General features: G+C 27.0%; 1 protein-coding gene across 3 annotated transcripts in view; it reads left to right on the top strand.

Moving 5' to 3' along the window:
• Nucleotides 1-18,046, top strand: part of LOC123259514 (furin-like protease 1, isoforms 1/1-X/2) — a 117,046-nt gene that overhangs the window by 93,535 nt on the left and 5,465 nt on the right. For all 3 annotated transcript variants that reach the window (XM_044720067.1, XM_044720068.1, XM_044720069.1), the window contains exons 5-12: nt 302-467; nt 2,421-2,593; nt 4,974-5,391; nt 5,523-5,640; nt 7,416-7,497; nt 7,667-7,877; nt 10,283-11,080; nt 12,778-13,056. In XM_044720067.1, the coding sequence (XP_044576002.1) occupies nt 302-467; nt 2,421-2,593; nt 4,974-5,391; nt 5,523-5,640; nt 7,416-7,497; nt 7,667-7,877; nt 10,283-11,080; nt 12,778-13,056 (2,245 nt within the window). The remainder of the gene's footprint in view (nt 1-301; nt 468-2,420; nt 2,594-4,973; nt 5,392-5,522; nt 5,641-7,415; nt 7,498-7,666; nt 7,878-10,282; nt 11,081-12,777; nt 13,057-18,046) is intronic.

Below are 18,046 nucleotides of genomic sequence, written 5' to 3'. Positions count from 1 at the left end.
TTAAAACAAATAATGGATCGAAAATGGACTTTTATTAAAAAAATTAAAAACTTCTCTCTATATTATTATTATCATTATTATTAATATTTTCCAATTTGATAAAATCAAATGTGCAGCACGATACTTCAATTTGCTAATTACTTTTTTCCTAAAAATCTCGGATCGTCAAAACCCGAGCTACGAGTCCCATTAGTAAGCCTTTGACATATTAATATTAATATTAAAATTAAAATTAAAAAACTCAGAGGAAGTTAAAAAAAAAAAAGTTTAAAGCGAGCTTAATTTATTATTTCCATTACAGGATCCACAAGCGAGTTATGATGTAAACAGCTTCGACGATGATCCTATGCCGCGATATGACTACCTCAACAGCAATCGTCACGGTACCAGATGTGCCGGAGAAGTTGCTGCAACAGCGAATAATTCTTTTTGTGCCGTTGGGGTTGCTTACGGCGCTGGAGTTGGGGGTAAGTTGTGCTCTACTACTTTTGCTGCTTATATTTCTGCTCGGTTAGTAATTGAATTTGTTTTCGTGACTTGAGTCATGAGAGAAACAACTCAAGGAAATTGAATACATTAAATTTTAAAATAAAATAAAAAGTAACTACTGAATAATTCACTTTTTTATTTATTATATATATTTTTTTTGCACGCCTCATAGCGCGAAGCGCATGAGGTTGTGCTTTATGCTCGACTCGTCAAGTTCAAGCAATTTTGTGATCTTTAAATGCCTCTATCACGACCATATTACACTTATACAATAATTTAAATAGATGTGCACTGAGAAAACACTTAAATTAAACCATCTTTTACTTTCTAAAATCATTTCATGTTGCTATTTTGAAAAAAAAAAAACGTTTCGAAAAAAATTTTACGTGGACGTCCTGATGTCAGGTCATTTTGGATGTATCAACGATTACTCCCGAACAAATTGATATTTCAAGACCGAATCTGTTTTATTAGTTTAAGAATTCAATGAACTGGGTCCGTATTTTATATCAGTAGGCTAGTTTACGTATTTTTTTTTTTTAATTGAATTTTTATTAAAATTCGCTACGATACAACCGTACAAAGACAAACGAACTTTTCTTATTTGTCACGTGAAAACTATAGCGCCACTTGATCAACCTAGATTTTTTTACACTGCCCCTATGAAAAAAAAATATAAAAAAAATATATTTCGAAATACATAAAAAATATATTTTAAATATATTAAAAATCTATAAAAAATATATAAATATATATAAAATATGTATCGTAAATATAATTGAGGTTATAATTGAGGATGGTTTTACTTGTATCACTGTAGAGTGTTTTACAAGGGAGGGTGGGGAATTATTGTCTCTCCACTTTTTTCTCCGCAATATAATCTCTCAACCCCGTCATCATAACTCTCAACCACTTTTTCGTCCCCACCCCCCTGCATGTCGGGATTTTTTCTTTCATGCCCGACACACATGTGCTGCGACTGTGGCCGACTTACGCGTTATAATCAGTACCTGCATTTGCATTACGGTCTTAAATAGTATAGAGGTACTTCTATAATGACATTTTACCTCCATAACTATATGGGAAAACCACAGAAAACCCGACCGGTACAGAGGCTGGCAATGAGACGCACATATTCTTAGCTTATAATCATTGAAAAATATTGGTGCGCGCCGGAATCGAACCCTGGTCCCGATCTTTCGAAATGCAGGTACCGAGCCGATTAGGCTATTGCCAACCTGTATCGTAAATATATTTTTTGCCCTCCGGGCGAGAAAGAGTGGCAACTTTCGTCCCGCTGCGCTAAACAAAGTTGCCGCTTTCCGCCTTCGTCGGACAAAAAAATAGTATACACTCCACGGGAAGTAAATAAAGAAAGCCTCAGATCACATGTTTGTTGACCTCGGCTTCGCCTCGGACAACAATTACATGTGATCTGAAGACATTCTTACTTTACTTCCCTAGGTGTAATATACTATTTAATAACTAACTTTTGGCCGATTTTCATATATATTTTAGATATATTCAAAATATATTTTTTTATATTTTTAGCTATTTTTTTTCATGTCTTTTAAGATATATTTTGAATATATCTGAAATATATTTAAAATATATAAAATATATATGAATATCGGCCAAAAGTTAGTTATTAAAAATATATTTGCTATACATATTTTTTTATAGATTTTTAATATATTTAAAATATATTTTTTTCATATTTTTTTTCTTGGGGGTGCGTGCGAATATGAAAAGAAAAAAGGGCGCCGATATTTAAAAAAAAAATAAAAAATACTCTGTAAGAAATTATTTAATTATAGTTTTTTTTTTTTTTTTAAATCAATTACACAATTTATTTCTTTCTTAAAAAATGAATGAGCGTTATGAGGCGTGCACTTTTGGATTTTTCAAACTTTTTTTTTTTTTTTTTTAAGGAGTAAGAATGTTGGATGGTGAAGTGACGGATGCTGTTGAAGCCAGATCTTTAAGTTTCAACGCCCAACACATAGATATCTACAGCGCATCCTGGGGTCCGGACGATGACGGGAAAACAGTAGATGGCCCTGGAGAACTTGCTACCCGAGCTTTCATTGAAGGCATCACTAAGGTAAAGTCATTTTATCGGATAAGATTCACGTCGTTGTAGACAACAATAATAACAAACCTTAATAATAGTTGAGTTGTGTGGTATAGCTAGAATGATGATACAATATAATAATAAGAACATTTCTGCCCTGGCAATATGTATCTCAAACTAATTTCATTGGACGCACTCAACCGAGCGATGTATAATATATAGTACCGACCGAACAATCGACTTGACTTAGTTATATTTAATATTATTATAAATGTTCGATATTTAGTGAATATCTTATGTAACAATAGACAATACGCGATGGTTGGTGTTTCTGTTTGTGTATTCAGCTGTACGTTATATTGTATTTTATCGCATTCAGTAATCTAGTTTATATTCACTATCTGTGTATTGCGTGATATTGGAATATTTCAAGTTAAAATTATGTGAAAAATTGCTGATTAGATAAATTTATTTATCGTGTAAAATTGGGGGATTGTAATTGATTAGGATATTATTCTGAAAATAGTACGGTGAATCAACTTTATCATTTAGACTTTTTTTTTGTATTATTATTATTATTATTATTATTATTATTATTATTATTATTATTATCTATTTTATTAAGAGAATAACCAAAATTTTACGGCTAGTGTATTTATATGATAAAATGGGTTTTTATGAGTTGTGCCTTTTCATGGTTTCATATTATTCTCACCAATAGTCAACTTATGATGATAAGTATTTAGGCTACAATCGAAAATGCTCTATTTCTAGATATATAATTAAAAAATGACCTTGTATCTTGTGAAATATTGACATTTTTAAAGATATAAGCTCATCCCGACGTTACACTCATCGAGACCTTTCATTTGAGTACCTACATCAATTTTTCATATATTTATATATATATGAAAAATATATCAAAATGCATGTGGATACTCAAATGAAAGCTCTTGATGAGTGTAACATCGGGATGAGCTTATATCTTTAAAAATGTCAATAGTTAAGAAAGTACAGTGCAATTTAGCATAATTAAGAAACGAGCTTGTATCTTGTAAACTATTGACATTTTTAAAGATATAAGCTCATCCCGATGTTACACTCATCAAGACCTTTCATTTGAGTACCCACATCAATTTTTCATATATTTATATATATATATATATATATATATATATATATATATTACATATATGTATACATGAAAAATATATGAAAATGCATGTGGGTACTCAAATGAAAGCTCTTGATGAATATAATATCGAGATGAGCTTATATCTTTAAAAAATTCAATAGTTAAGAAAGTACAGTGCAATTTAACATAATTAAGAAACGACCTTGTATCTTATGAACTATTGACATTTTCAAAGATATAAGCTCATCTCGATGTTACACTCATCAAGACCTTTCATTTGAATACCCACATCAATTTTTCATATATTTAATATATTTATATTTATGAATATATGAAAAATATATCAAAATGAATGTGGGTACTCAAATGAAAGCTCTTGATGAGTGTAACGTCGGGATGAGCTTATATCTTTAAAAATGTCAATAGTTAAGAAAGTACAGTACAATTTCACAAAAGTCATTTTTATTATTATTATGTTAAAAAAATTTTATTCAGTCTTTAAATACTTATTTATTTACAAAATTTTGGAAAGAAAAAATTTCTCACCGCTCAAAATTTATATAATTACAGTTTTAAATAAAAATATACTTACAATAATTAAGGTAGAAATTTTTTCTATCAAAAAGGTTGTAAATAAATAAATATTTCAAGCAATTTAAGCGATAAACACCCCGAAAAAATGATCTCTAAAATAAACTATCCGAATTTCTGCAGGGGAATTTCGAGCGAGTTTACAACTTCTTTAGTAACTTTTACACAATCAATTAACTTTAATGAGCTTACGCATAAATAATTTGAACGGTTGATGCCAACAAAAGTTTTATAATCACGTAATTTTAGTTTTCATAACCGAGTAAGAGTAAAGCGATTTTATTCCTTAGCGCATCCATTACCATTTTCATTAGACTTTACTAAAACTTAGCAATTAACCTAGGGCTTATGAATCATATGCAAATATTCAGTAGATAGTTCCAGAGCTCAAGTGCATTGAAAAATGAATAACTCGGTCGGATAAAAGAAAATCTGTTGTAATACAAACCGAACAAAAAGCTTACTTGCGCTGCAAGTTTTATTAATTAACTGTAAGTCGCAAGTAACTACATAAAACAGTGTACAAGTTCTGGAACTTAATTATTTTATAATTGTAATATAAAAAAAAAAACAAAAACTTTGGAGTGTTTTGTGGTTTAACAGGACCAAAATTGTTAAAAACAAAACTAGGTTTTGCTTTGCAATGACTTTTTATTTTATTTAATTTGTTTTTATCCCCCACAGGGTCGCAGCGGTAAAGGCTCGATATTCGTGTGGGCGTCGGGTAATGGAGGTCGCGAACATGACAACTGCAATTGTGATGGTTATACAAATAGTATTTGGACACTGTCAATTAGTAGCGCAACTGAAAATGGTTTAGTGCCGTGGTACAGCGAGGCATGTTCATCAACTCTCGCTACTGCCTACAGTTCCGGTTCACTGGGAGAAAAACAAATCGTAACTATTGATTTAAATCATCAGTGCACAAGCAGTCATACCGGTACCTCAGCATCAGCCCCAATTGCCGCGGGAATTTGTGCATTAGCTCTCGAAGCCAACCGAGATCTTACGTGGCGCGATATGCAGCACATAGTCGTAAGAACCGCTAAGCCGGCTAATTTAATTGCCGCTGATTGGACCATTAACGGTGTTGGCAGAAATGGTGAGATAATTATTTATGCTTTTAATTTTAATTTTTCACCAGTCAAGAGAACATCTGTTTTGATTTAGTGACAGTCATTTTTTTTGTTTTTATGGCTTGTATGATTACACATTTAAACTTTGGTGTTATAGTTAGCCACAGTTTCGGCTATGGCTTAATGGACGCAACCGCAATGGTTCAACTTGCCAAAAAGTGGCAGACCGTTCCGGAACAACATAAGTGTGAAATGTTAGCGCCACACAAAAATAGGTATGGTTTTTTTTTATTTTTTTATGGTAGTAAATCACTATGCGTCAGTCAATTTTATTAAATTTATGATACTGAAGAAATAAAAAAAACATTTTATTTTTAAGGGATAATATACACTTAGGATTTCAAAAATATCCAATTTTTTTTGGTAAATATTTTTAAGTGGGGTCAACTATTTGAATTTTTATTTTTTTAACGAAATTTCTACTTGATTTTATTGGTATTATTTTTTTTAATATATAAAAATAAAATTAACAATTAAAAAAAAGTTAATCACAATTTTAACAAATTTTCAAAAAAATTTATTGATTTTTTAGAAAATTGTGATATTCAATTTTTTTTTTTAAATTGTTCGTTTTTTTATGTACTTTTAAAAAAAAAAATATATCAAAAACACCCAAAAAAGATAAAATAGAAATTTTATCCAAAAACATAAGAGCTACAATTTTTTCTAACTTTTGAAGGCAAAAAAGCTATCGAAATCTTTATTTTTTTCTTTCACGACATTTTTTTATCATGATGCGCCGTAAAAACAAGCCGAATAAAAAAAATAAAAAAATGTTAATTTTTCACCTAGATATGGCCAAAAATAGGGTTGACCCCACTTTTAAATAATTACCTTTTTTTTTATTTCATTTTTGGAATGTAAATATTATTGTATGAAAAAAACTGATAAATTGTTATTTTTTTTTTTTTTTTAATTAAATTTGGTCAGAAAATGCTCAAATAAAGACTCTATCAAAATTTGAGTTCTTAATATTGATACTCAGTAAAAAAATACGGTTAAATATTAAACAAAATTATTTAACTGTATATTTAAAAATCGTGAATCAAAATTTTTCACTTTCCGTTTAAATAATAAGAAAAAAATTTTTTTTTTATCAAAATTTACAAGCAAATAAAATTGAAAACTAATCAATCAATTTAAAATAAATTAAAGTTTTGAAAGAGCTCGTATTCTCACCTCAACTCTCGTAATTGGCCCTTCGACCCTCTAATTTAAGTTCAGCATTGCAATAGACAATTGAAATTTAACCAACGGATGTAATAAAATAACTTAGTAACTTTAGTTTCGAAGTAACCCACGGAGAATAGCAGCCTCAAGTTTGTGGCTACTGTTCATTTTATTATGCTAGTATTACATTTGTACTCACTAGTACTTATATTAAGTTCACATTCAGCGACTACTGATCAGTATACTATCAATTTAATAAATCTACACATCTTCATTGCAATTTTTATTTTTATCTCTATAATTACTTTATTAAAAAAAAAGATAAAAATTATTATAGTAAGATTTCTTTCCTCAATAACAATTTTAATTATAATCAAAAGAATATCCCATCGAATATTGCCGAGTAAAAATAGATATTTATCTATTAATTGACCATTGTATAAAATTACAAAGGAAGTACTTCCGTGATCTCAGATAGTTTTTTCATCGTATAAGAATAAATTATCGATTAAATTTAATGATGTTCTCAAAGTTCAACTCAACTTATATTGATATGACTTCAATTAATTTTATATATTAAATTTTTTCTATAAAAATTACTTCCTTCAGAGTAAAAATTTAAAAAATTTTATTGATAAATTTTAATAAATTTTTTACTATTATTAATAAATAAATTTTTCCTTTTATAAAAATAAATTAATTTTAAATGAAAAATTTTTTCTATAAAATCTTCAAAGTAAAAATTTAAAAAATTTCATTGATAAATTTTAATAAAATTTTTTACTTTCATTAATAAATAATTTTTTTTTATTTAATATAGATCAATTCCATCGCGTAGTCAATTGACCCTAGATTTCCATGTAAAAGAATGCAGCGGTGTCAACTTTTTAGAGCACGTTCAGGTAATTATTATTCATAATTCTATAAACTTAAATTCATCCATTTAAAGTCTTAAAACTTGTAACTTTATTCCATTGATAATTTTAATAATTTCTTCTCAATATTTATTATTATTAATAAAATTATTAATAAAAATAATTATTAATAAAAAATAATTTAACTAATATCCAGGCAAAAATAACATTGTCAGCGTCAAGAAGAGGAGATCTCGAGATAACACTGACATCTCCGCAAGGAACTAAAAGCACTTTGCTCGCTAAGCGACCACACGATAATTCAAAAACAGGATTCCAACAATGGCCATTCATGTCGGTACATACATGGGGTGAACGTCCACACGGTACGTGGACTTTGGAGGTTCACAATGAGGGTCGATATGTTGGTAAGTTTAATATATTAATATATTTAAATTAATATCAATTTTAATACGCTTAAAAATTTTTTTAAAAAACAATCCAAAAGCTTACAAATTTTTGGATGGTTAAAATAAAAAAAAAAAGAAATTTTATTTCGACGTTCTAATTAGCAAATTGTCTAACTCCACCTTAGAGAGTCTTCCATTTGTACGAAAAAAACAATTAGTTCAAAATTTATTATCACTTTGAAAAATCATTTAATATCATTAATATCTAATAAAGATATAATATTTTGGTTTGAATGATTCAAATAATTTATAATTGGACTATTGTTACATCAAAATCTTAAAAAATCACCCTCTAAAAAATAAGGAGTTAAACAAATTGCTAATTATACCGTCGATTTGTGTTAATAAACTTAAAAAAAAAAATAATAAGTTCCGATGAATGTTATCAAAAAAACTTATTGTAATACAAGTTACATATATATTTATATTTATATATGTTAATTATGCAAACAAAAGTTAAGATTGAGAATCCATCTCGAAGTGGAATTTATTAACTTGATGAATATACATGTCAGATCTGTTTATAACTTAGGCAAACAGTAAGATAGCTCGACAAATTAACGTGGTTGTTTGAAATTACTAACATGCTTAACAGTAGCGTGTGAATTTTAGTATTTATTTTCATTATAAATCCTTTTTTCGCGTCTTACTCAAACAAATTAACTAACTAACATAAACTGTCAGTTATTGTAAAGTTAGTTCATTACTTTAGTCAAACATATTAAACACGTAACGCTCGAGTTTGTGTCTTATCAACTTACTTATATATTATAACTGAGAACGAACGTGTTTATTATCGTTGTATTGAAACCTGCTTTTCATTTTCACTAAAATAATAATAATATATTGAGAAAAATAGGAAATATGAAATTTTTAGATTTTGTTGTATGAATCACCAATGCGGTGAGTAAATTTTAAATTAACTTGATACTTGTATTAAACTTTCCGTAACTACAACTTTTAAAACTATTATCAATCATAAAAATATCAATATGATTATTACATATTTTTTAGAGGTATATATGTTTGAAATAAGTAATTCAAAGTTTTTTTTTTGTAGGTTCATTTTTTTTTTATATTACGACTTTGGTCAGACCCGTATTTAATTTTCAAGTTACGGGTATAATTGAACTAATTCGTTATCCGTTATGCAAATTTTAACATACTACTGTAAAGTCTTACTTCCGTTCTTTTAAATAATATTCATTTTCTATTTGGGTTACACTGCTGGTAATTATCTAATCATTTAAGTTTTTACTTTTAAACAAAAAGTAAATGAGTTTTAGCGGAGAAATATCCTTTAGGTGGCTAAAAATTAGTTATTTTTAATAATGATAAATTCTTTAAAAATTAAAAAAAAATAGTAATTAGGGAAAGCCTACGACTGGTCCAAGCTTAAAAATATTAGTATGGTTAAATAATTAAAAAAAAAAAATCAAAATTATTCAATTATTTTGAAAAAAATGATTTAAAGTTTAATAATTAACTATAAATTAATTAAAACTTAAAAATTACAAATGTAAGCAGTTTGAATGATTAAAAAAAAATTTTTTTTAACTTAAAGATAAGAAAAAAAATTTTTTATTGAATTTTATTAAAGAAGATATGAGCAAACATTCGAAAAAAAGCAATTTTTAAAATCATATATTTTAAAAATATGAAAAAAAAATTTTTAACATAAAGATTAGAAAAAAATTTTCAATTGGATTTTATTAAAAAAAATATCAGCAAAAATTTGAAAAAGAGCGATTTTAAAAATGTGAAAAAAAAAATTTTTTTTAGCATAAAGATTAGAAAAAAAATTTTCAATTGAATTTTATTAAAGAAAATATGAGCAAAAACTAAAAAAAAAAGAGACTGTTAAAGTCATACATTTGAAAAATGTGAAAAAAAAATTTTTTTTCAACATAAAAATTAGAAAAAAATTTTCAATTTGACTTTATTAAAGAAAATATAAGCTAGAATTTGAAAAAAGAGATTTTTAAAATCATATAATTTAAAAATATAAAAAAAATTTTTTTTTATTTCTAAAAGAATTTCTCCTCAAAGCTTTGCGTGTCAAAAAATTATAATTAATAAATCAGAGCAGAAAATAAATAGCTCTTTCCAGATGAATGATTTAAACCCACTCTTGTTTCTCATCAAAATAGATCACCTCTTGATCACCACAGCCCTTAGAACAAAAAAAAATAATAAATAAAGAAAAAGGAGTAATAAAACAAAAGACTAGATAATAATAAATAATAACGAGCATAAATCGGAAATCGATAAATCCTAAAGAATAAATGTTTGAAATTGCAACCTTTAGCCTCCGTAAATAATCGAAAGTCGGAGTAATGAAAGTGGATGATTAAAACCCTCAGGTCGTGCGATACTTCACGAATGGTCGTTGATATTCTACGGTACAGGAACACTGCCCGACCCAACGGAGTTCGCGCTCTACAGCAGCATAACCGGTAGCGGAATTAACCCGAAATTTCCTAAAAAGCCAGTCGTTAAAACGTCTAATTACTCACGCAACGGGCTCAATGTCGTCGGGCTTAAAGCCAAGAACAGCAAGTTTGTTAAGCAACAGCTCCAACAACAGTTGCAACAACAACTACAGCAGGGCCAGAATGGTGGATTAAATCAGGCGTACATCCAGCAGAATCAAACTGCTAAAAAAAGCAAAGTACGTGGGCAACATAAAAATGGTAAATCAACAAATAAACCGACAGTACGGCCCACTGTACAAAGCTTACGTGGATTAACATTTAGTCGCATTGCTCCTCCATCTAAGCCCCGTGTTAGCGGTAGCAATGTCACCGCCGGACACAGTTCCAACCCCAGCAATAGCAACGGCAACACTACACCCAAATCAATTGTAGAACCGGTTGTTAAACTGACAACCCAGCAGCCGAAACAGCAGCAAGTTATCGACGCTGTGACATCAACTTCCTCCCTCCAGAGAGGGTTAATTCTGATGGAACCCGCGGCCAAAGCCGCGACTAACAAAGTTCCAGTGGTGTTCCAGCAGTATCCCAAAATCCAGCAGCTGTACCCGCTCTACCCGGTCTATCCCGGCGTGAGGGGCGTTAATCAACATGCCACCCGCGCTAAAGGCCTCGATCTGCTCCAAGACGAGCAGTTTGACACCAGAAATCTCCAACTCACTGACAAGGGTACTTATTCTGTCGATAGAGATGCATTGAGTAATTCGTTGCTGTTTATTGTTGTGCGACTCATGATTTTTTTATTTTTTATTCAAGGTAGTTTGATAGCCTTAGGTTTGATAGAGATTATTTGTCATTGTTCTTCATTTCGAGAGCTGATGCGGTTCATTTATTTTACTTATTTTATTTCATTTAATGGTGATTAAATAGGCTATTAGGAGATCAGATTGTAATGAGAAAACCTTTGCTACTAAACTACCTGGAGCTTTTATGTTAATCAAGATTGATTTGTTAGATTTTGTTTTTTGCTCCCGTATGTTTTTTGTTACTTGTGTGGTAGTTACTGTTTTTATTTTTTTAGTGTGTTTGTAAACAATTTACTTCGTTTAATTTAAAGTTTTACAATCTTGAAAAAATTTTGGTAATTATTTACAAGTGGAGTCCACCCTATTTTTCACCATATCTAAGTGAAAAATTAATATTTTCAAATTTATTTTTATTCTGCTTGTTTTTACGGCGAATTTATGATAAAGATTGTGAAAAAAATAAAGATTTCGATAGCTTTTTGCCTTTAAAAGTTGGAAAAAATTTTGACTCTCATGTTTTTGAATAAAATTTCTATTTTATCTTTTATTGATGTTTTTGATGAATTTTTTTTTGAAAAGTACTTAAAAAAAACGAACAATTAAAAAAAAAATTGAATATCACAATTTTCTAAAAAATTTATAAATTTTTTTGAAAATTTGTTAAAATTTTGATAATCAAATTTTTTTTTAATTGTTCTTTTTTTTATGTATTTTTCAAAAAAAAATATATCGATAAAATCAAATAGAAATTTTGTTTAAAAAAATTAAAATTAAAATTGTTCACCCCACTTGTAAATATTTACCAAAAAGGTAATTATTTACGAGTGGGGTCAACCCCATTTTTGACCATATCTAGGCGAAAAATTAATATTTTCAAATTTCTTTTTATTCTGTTTGCTTTTATGGCGAAAAAATTTTGGCTCTCATGTTTTTGAATAAAATTTCTGTTTTATCTTTTTTTGATGTTTTTGATATATTTTTTTTTTTGAAAAGTATATAAAAAAACGAAAAATTAAAAAAAAAAAGTTGAATATCACAATTTTCTAAAAAATTTATAAAATTTTTTTGAAAATTTGTTAAAATTTTGATAATCTACTTTTTTTTTTTTTAATTTTTTATTTTATATGTATTAAAAAAATATATATATATATATATATATAAATAAAATCAAATAAAAATTTCGTTCAAAAAAATGAAAATTCAAATCGTGGACCCGACTTGTAAATAATTACCACAATTAAATTTATTTAATTTCAAGTGTTACAATCCTAAAAAAATTTCACTTATATTTTTAGCATGATTATTTATGTTATGGATAATTATTGTAGTTCATTCACTTTAGTAGTAAAATATTAAAATTTTTATGCTTGTAATTAATTGTCACAATCAATTAATTTTTTTTTATTAGAATCAACAGATTTTTTTCAATTTATAAATTATTGAAATAATTATTATAATAATTTTTTATAAAGAAAAATTATAATAATTTATTATAAAAAAATTACCAGATATCTTTTATCACAATTATTATTTCTTCTATTTTTTTTTGCAGCAAATTATTTATAATTTAAAATAATAATAACTACTTAAAAAAAACCTAATTCTAATAATTATTTTCAGCGAGCCTAACAGAATGGGGCCTGGTGTTCTACGGCACAGAAACAGCCTTAAAGTTCGACGAGGACCTGGACAAAGACAAGCCGATCGCGCCGATAGAAGTCGAAGATATACCGCACAACAGAGCTGGCTCGGAGGATAAGAAGCCGGTAGACACCGAGGGCGAGGGTAGTTCGTGGAGACAACAGGTGGATATGATATCGCATCCCGAGGTGCAGAAGCCTACGACTGAAAACCACACGAGCAAAGCGTGTAAGAGCTTTGACTCCAACGGGTGCCTAGGTGGGTGCCTATTGTTAATTCTACTTGTTCATACATTGATTAAAGAGCCCAGCTGAAGTGATTAAGTCGTTATGCTGGGTAGGGCGCAATATTGCCCTCGCCAGCTAAACAAATTAGAAATATTTAGATATATAAAATCAATTGATATAATTATTATTACTATAAAGATAAAAACAGATATACAAGTTTATTATAAGTACCATAAACATAAGATAATGAAACTTCCAGCCATAATTTATATTTTGCTCACGCAGTGATGAGTGTGGAGCAGTCGAGCAAATGATTGTGTAATAATTAGTTAAAAATGCAAATTATCCCGGTGTTTGGTGAAAATTTAATGGAAAACGTGCGAGAATTGTATGAACAGTAAATGTAAATACGTGGTGAATATCGATGAGCAGCAACATGGAATTATTTTTTTTTTTTTTTTAAATAGTAATTAATATTTATTTTTTTTTTCGGTATTAAATGAGCTTCTAATCAAGGGGAATTAATTGAGTACTTGAACAAATTTACTTTCTAATTTTAACAAGTTATGGCTTTCGATTTTATATAAAAATTTAATTACTAAATTTTTATTAAATTATCTACATAAGCTTTATCTAAAATGAACAATTTTATAATAATTTTACGGATTAAAAAAAAATTCTATTACATTAATAAATTATAATTGGACGATTGATAAAATTTTTGGTAAATATTTACAAGTGGGGTTAAACATTTTAATTTTCATTTTTTTTAACGAAATTTCTATTTGATTTTATTGATATATTTTTTTTGAAAGATAAAAAAATGAAAAATTTGAAAAAAAAAAGTTGATTAAAATTTTAACAAATTTTCAAAAAAATTTATAAATTTTTTAGAAAATTGTGATACTTTTTTTAAATTAGTCATTTTTTCATGTACACAGAAAGAAAAATTTCTTGACTAGAGAACAAAATTCTTGGCTCAAGAAAATTTTCGGATGCCTGAAAGAAGACCGAAGTTGTGGTGGCCGAAGTAAAAATTTTTCTTAAAATTCTATTCTTGGTAGAAGTAATTTTTTCTTAATTCAATATCATAAATACTTGACACAATAAATTTTTATATTTGATCAAGATTTTTAGATACTTTAGTGAAGCAGCGCCACCTACTTCAGCTGAGAAAAAAATTTTCTCACCTCGAGAAAATTTTTCTCTTGAATATTTGATACTCATTTTATATTATTTTAGCGTACAATTATACATATTGAATGAAAAAAAATGATGAAATATTATTTGATCTTCCCATTTGACATGTTAATCAATAAAAATATTAATGAAAATTTACTTCTATCTTTATATTTAATTTTTTGGAGCAAGAGAGAAATTTTCTCAAGACAAGAAAATTTACTTCTATCAAGAACTGAATTTTTTGGAGCAAGAGGCTGAATTTTCTCACAGCAACAAGATTTTCTTGACTTAAATAAATTTTCTTGGATCAAGATACGTATTTCTTAAAGCAAGAGATTAATTTTGTTGGAATAAGTGAAATTTTTTGTCAAAAAAAAATTTTTTTTTCGCTCAAGAAAATAATTAGGAAGAAAAATATTTTCTTCGCTCAAGTGAACCTTTTTTTCTGTGTACTTTTCAAAAAAAATATATCAATAAAAGATAAAATAGAAATTTTATCCAAAAAAATAAGAGCCAAAATTTTCTCCAATTTTTTAAGGCAAAAAAGATATCGAAATCTTTATTTTTTTCTTTCACGACATTTTTAATAATAAATACGGCATAAAAAAAAATGAAAAAATGGTCATTTTTCTGTTAGTTATGGTCAAAATAGGGTTGTAAATAATTACCAATTTTTTTTTTTAAAGGATTATTTTATAAATTGATGATTAATTTAATAAAATTCGAACGGATACTATTTCTATCCAATTAATTGATTAAAAAAGTTTAATCTGGATTTTTAATAAAATTTCTAAGCTGTCAAATAAAAATATAAAAAAGAAATCAATAATCGGCTTAGCATCGAAGTAATGAGCGTTGAAATTTATCTTGTATCTTCAATTTAATTTGATCTCTTTAATTACTAGGATGCAATAGTTCCAGAGAAAATAACCTTGTTGATAAAGTCTCGACTCGGTTCTCTAGAGATTAAATCAACGAGAAAATAAAGATAAACGCGGTCCTTATTTTACTTTAAACGTTACCGCCTCCGACAATTAAGCTTACGAACAAAAATCTTATTATTATAATTATTATTAGTGATTTTTGAGCAAGAAGAAATGAGTAATTATTAATTATTAAATAAGCTTTTTACGGTGTTTAATACCCCAGATATTTGCTCAAGCAAAATTATCCTAATTAATGGTGTCTATTCGTGATAGTTAACAATAAATTGCAACGAGACACGTTTATTATTATTGATATTAATAAGAATGAAAGAAAAAATGAATAAATTTTTTCATGTGCTGCAATCAAGTCATATCTTACATACTTTTTATCTTAATTATTATCTAGCTGTGCTGTGAATAAAATCACTCTGAGTAATTATTTTTCAATTCGACTTGAGAGTTGGTATTTTTTATCATATAAAATGTGTGCTTCGCAAATTCATATCGTTACATAGATAATAATCCTGTAATATAAATATAAATATATAATTTATAATAAGAAAATAATTAAAAGCACAAATTATTTTAACAAATGTGCCATTAAATGATCAAATATTTTTTTAGTATGTGTTTTTATTTATTGATTTTATTTATTTTATTTGCAAAAATTAAATAACTTTTTTTTCAATTAAAAAAATTAATTTCGTTACAAATAATTATTTATTTTATTTGCAAAAATTAAATAATTTTGTTTTAATTAAAAAAATTAATTTTTTTATAGATAATTTTTTATTTTATTTGCAAAAATAAAATAATTTTTTTTTTGAATTAAAAACATTTAATTTCTTCACAAATAATTATAGAAAGAATTTTTCGCTAGTTTAAATAGCGCGAGTTCGAATCCTGGAGAGGTTTTTTATAAAAAAATTAACAATAATTTTTTGTAGAACATTACTTAAAGGTTTTTAATTATTTTATAAAGTAACAAAAAAAAAAAAAACAAAAAATATTGACGGATAATTGAAGTTGTTGCTGAACAAACACTAGAAGAGCTTCTGGCAATATTATAGTATCAAGTGAAATTGTTCACAGGTTAATTGGATGAAATATAAACACGACGTACCGATGATACGAATCTCAAACGTAATTAATCCGTTTGAATTGCGCAAACTCATTAATATAATAATTATTTTTTTAATAGTATATTACACATCTAGGGCAGTAAAATAAGAAATGTCTCAGATCACATGTAATTGTTGTCCGAGGCGAAGCCGAGGTCAATAAACATGTGATCTGAGGCTCTCTTATTTACTGCCCATGGTGTGTATACTATTTTTCTCCTCGACGGAGGCGGAAAGCGGCATTTTCGTTTAGCGCAGCGGGAGGAAAATTGACGCTTTCCGCCCCGAGGTGAGAAAATAATTTTTGCAAATAAAAAAAATATTAAGTAATTTATTTTCTTCATCAAATTTAATGGCACTATTTTTATTTTTAAATTATTATACTATTATAATTATAATTAAAAATCTTTTTATCGTTACCGATTTGTTTTTGATTTTAAAAATTCACGTCGACTAAAGTGCAATTAAATTACGAACAAAAACCGATTAGTATCTAATATTTGTAGCGTTGCCAAATAATTAAGTTGAAGAAAAACAGGACAAAACTTTGTAGCTTACATCCGTAATAATTATAATTGAAGTAATAATAATAATGGTAAATATAAATATTGATAGTAATAATTGATAACGGTAATAATAATAATTAATTAAAATAACAGTTGTGGGTGCTTTTTAATGTGAAGCGATAATGAATCAGTATTAAAGTCCCTCTGTGGATAATAATATTATAAATCGTCAATACATTTACCGATATTATATATATATATATATATATATATATATATATATATATATATATATATATATATATATATATATTATATACATATATATATTATATACATAAACATACACATATATAAATATAAATAATGAAGATTAAAAACAGTTAATGTAAATAGTGCCGGAGATATTTAAAATATCAAGTGCAAAAAACCAAAATCGAACTTTTAAACTAGAAAAACAAATTTAATTGACTTTAAATATTTTATATGACGAAATAATTTCTTTATTAATTGGACTAATGCATCAATGCGCTTAAAAATTGCGGTAATAATTTATTTTTTAATTGTTAAAAATATATTGTACTTGCCGTCCTTTTTTTATAAAAGAAAATTGAGACATAATTAAATAATAAATTATAAAAATAGTAATAAAAATTAGCAAGCTTGCAGTCACTATGTGACTGCCGTAACTTGTGAAATATAAATAAATGAAATTTTGCTTTATTAAATAATGAGTTTTTATATATTTTTATATATTTCACAAACATCAGAAATATGATATATATATACATAAAATATATGAAAAATTCATGTGGGTACTTAAATGAAAGGTCTCGATGAATGTATTGTCGGGGTGAGCTTATATCATTAAAAATGTCAATAGTTCACGAGATACAAGGTCATTTCTTAATTATTGATATTTTTAAAGATGTAAGCTCATCCCGATGTTACATTCATCAAGAGCTTTCATTTGAGTACCTACATGCATTTTTATATATTTTTCATATATACATATATGTAACTTATATAAATATATGAAAAATTGATGTGGGTACTCAAATGAAAGGTCTCGATGAGTACATCATCAGAATGAGCTTATATCTTTAAAAATTTCAATAATTAAGAAATTATATTGTATTTTGTCAATTTATGATATTTTTAAAGGTATAAGCTCATCATGATATTACACTCATCAAGAGCTTTCATTTGAGTACCCACATGCATTTTGATATATTTTTCATATTTACATATATTTAAATATATAAAATATATGAAAAATTGATGTG

Source organism: Cotesia glomerata, linkage group LG2 (assembly GCF_020080835.1).
Source record: "Cotesia glomerata isolate CgM1 linkage group LG2, MPM_Cglom_v2.3, whole genome shotgun sequence".
Lineage (NCBI taxonomy): Eukaryota > Metazoa > Arthropoda > Insecta > Hymenoptera > Braconidae > Cotesia > Cotesia glomerata.
Note: the sequence above shows the minus strand (reverse complement) of the source record. Positions and strands in the feature narration are given on the sequence as shown.